This window comes from Octopus bimaculoides, chromosome 2, assembly GCF_001194135.2.
Source record: "Octopus bimaculoides isolate UCB-OBI-ISO-001 chromosome 2, ASM119413v2, whole genome shotgun sequence".
NCBI lineage: Eukaryota > Metazoa > Mollusca > Cephalopoda > Octopoda > Octopodidae > Octopus > Octopus bimaculoides.
Window position 1 is genome coordinate 109,691,197 of NC_068982.1, and position 2,368 is coordinate 109,693,564.

Genomic DNA, 2,368 nt, shown 5'->3' on the forward strand with positions numbered 1-2,368 from the left:
TATATATATATATATATATATATATGTATGTATGTATATATATCTTATAATACATATATTTCTTTGAAAAGGGCTACCTCGATCTCGAAGGTTCCAGAGGAAAATCTAATTCCGTTGAAAGCGCCATAACTACGGGAGGTGAGAAAAAGTATTTCAAATTTTTATTAGCTTTTGAGCCCTTTATTATATTCATCATTTTATGAGACATGTATTATTTATTCAATTACATTTAATAAAATCACGTTTATTAAAACCGGTCACGAGGTTACAGTTTTAAAGTTTTATTGGAAACTGTAACTGTATCTATTACAATATTCCTGAGATATTACACATCGCACCCAGTGAATTTTTTGCTTTGGTTTAGTAACAGTGAACAAATTAAGTTTAAATCGTTTTCTGGTTAGATGAGAGACTATATCTGTTTAAAATTAAAGTTTTCGATGATTTTATAGCTATTTTCAAAATATTGGATAACGGAAATGATTGAACTAAATGGTCTAGAAAGACAATTTAAGTGCATAGCTGCATTCAATTTAAACAAAACTAGCTCATCACTGTTCGTATCTTGAACATATATACTGATATAGTCGCTTGGTAAGGAACTGACAGAGAAGTAACATATTTTGGAATATCAAAAATATTCAGGCCAAAGTAATTCTCATTTTCTTTTGAAAAATTCTTTATAGTCGGTAAATTCTATGAATTCGAATTATTACGAAATAAGTCAGCCCAATTAGGACCTTTGCATTTCAAACAGACATTTAATAAGTGAAACAAGAATAACTTAAAACACTGTCAACTACTTTTTATTCATTTCACGGTATTTGAATCAGGAAACTTTTGTCGTATACATAAGAATAGTGAGTTCAAATACAGGAGATGATATTAGCAAGCAGTGGACAAAAACATCTTTCATGGGCTGTTTCAAGTTTATAACAAAATTCACAGGAGATAACCCAACAGAGGATATATTTCGCTGCGACATCTCTGTTGTTTATACCAGTTAGTTACACAACCAGATCCACTATGTTGGTTATGCTATCCAAAAATATCGATTCACTTAATTACCTCCCTTGCTTGTTGCATTGGTTTTTTTGAAACTCTCCTATAGGAAGTATTTAACTACTAATTGCTTTGATAATTTCGGTTGATCGATATTTTCCAACCCAAATCATTACATATACGAGAACCTAGCATATTTGTATGTAATATGCAGAATGTTCCATGGCACTATTTTCTCTCAGTCACCTCATGAGTGTAAAAAATAGATTATACAACATACAATGCACAAATTCACATATATATCAACATCCAACAACTTACAGCAATATGCAACTCGATTTTGCAGAACATATATTTAAAAAAAAGTCTAAGGGAAGTAATTCTTAACGGGAAACATTTTTAGTCATCTTTAAACCAAGAAAACTGAATAATCTATTATTTTCTTTTCTTTCATTACACATCTAAACTTTTCTTGTAAATTCCACTATTTTAGGGTGTGGTACGTAAAAGCTATTACGAAAGAACAGAAATCTTATAAGAATCAAAATACCGGTGCATATTAGGAAATCCCTCATAAAGCTGTTGCTTAAAATAACTACCATTTTTGATAGCGCATGCATTCTAATTAATTACATTATGAACAATTAACTATTAATTAATTAAAATTGTAATGTTTATTACACTTAACACGTGTTTTTCTTCTTTCAGTTTCAGAGGAGACAGGAGATATGCGCCCAGCTGCTGTCGTCCAAAATAATTTATATTTTCAGCAAAAGACTGCTCGGTTATCTGCTCCTGAAATTTCCGAGCAGCCATTGCTGTGTCGTGCAAGCCTAGAAAATGGGAAAGTGCGCCATAGCATGTGTCACCTGCAAGATTTGTCTTTCGAAGAATTCCAAAAAGATGGAGATTTGTTTGATCATCCACCACAATGTGTCTATAATATTTGCTAGAGTGAAACTCGTGTACAATCATGTATATAACTATATAATACAAACAAGCATAACAAGCGCACCTACCTATACGTGTTTGTATGTGCGTGTGTGTGTGCATGTGTTTATGCATGTTTGTGTGAATGTGTATGTATGTATGTATGTATGTATGTATGTATGTCTATATTGATGTGTTTGATCATCCACCACAATGTGTCTATAATATTTGCTTACAATCAGTTATGAAATTACATAATAAAAACAGCCATAACAAGCGCACTACCCCATATGTGTATGTTTGTGTGTGTGCACGTTGCATGTTTAACACATACACACATATATATACACAAACTCACGCACGCGCACACACACATAATATATATTATATATGCGCGTTACGCATTCATACATTCATACATGTATTCATGCATACG

At 31.9% G+C, this 2,368-nt stretch overlaps 1 protein-coding gene across 1 annotated transcript in view; it reads left to right on the plus strand.

Moving 5' to 3' along the window:
* Positions 1-2,356, plus strand: part of LOC106879436 (proto-oncogene tyrosine-protein kinase receptor Ret) — a 391,429-nt gene extending 389,073 nt beyond the window's left edge. The window contains exons 21-22 of the mRNA XM_014928991.2: positions 72-138; positions 1,711-2,356. Of these exons, the coding sequence (XP_014784477.1) occupies positions 72-138; positions 1,711-1,955 (312 nt within the window). The 3' untranslated portion in view covers positions 1,956-2,356. The remainder of the gene's footprint in view (positions 1-71; positions 139-1,710) is intronic.
* The last annotated feature ends 12 nt before the right edge of the window (positions 2,357-2,368 follow it).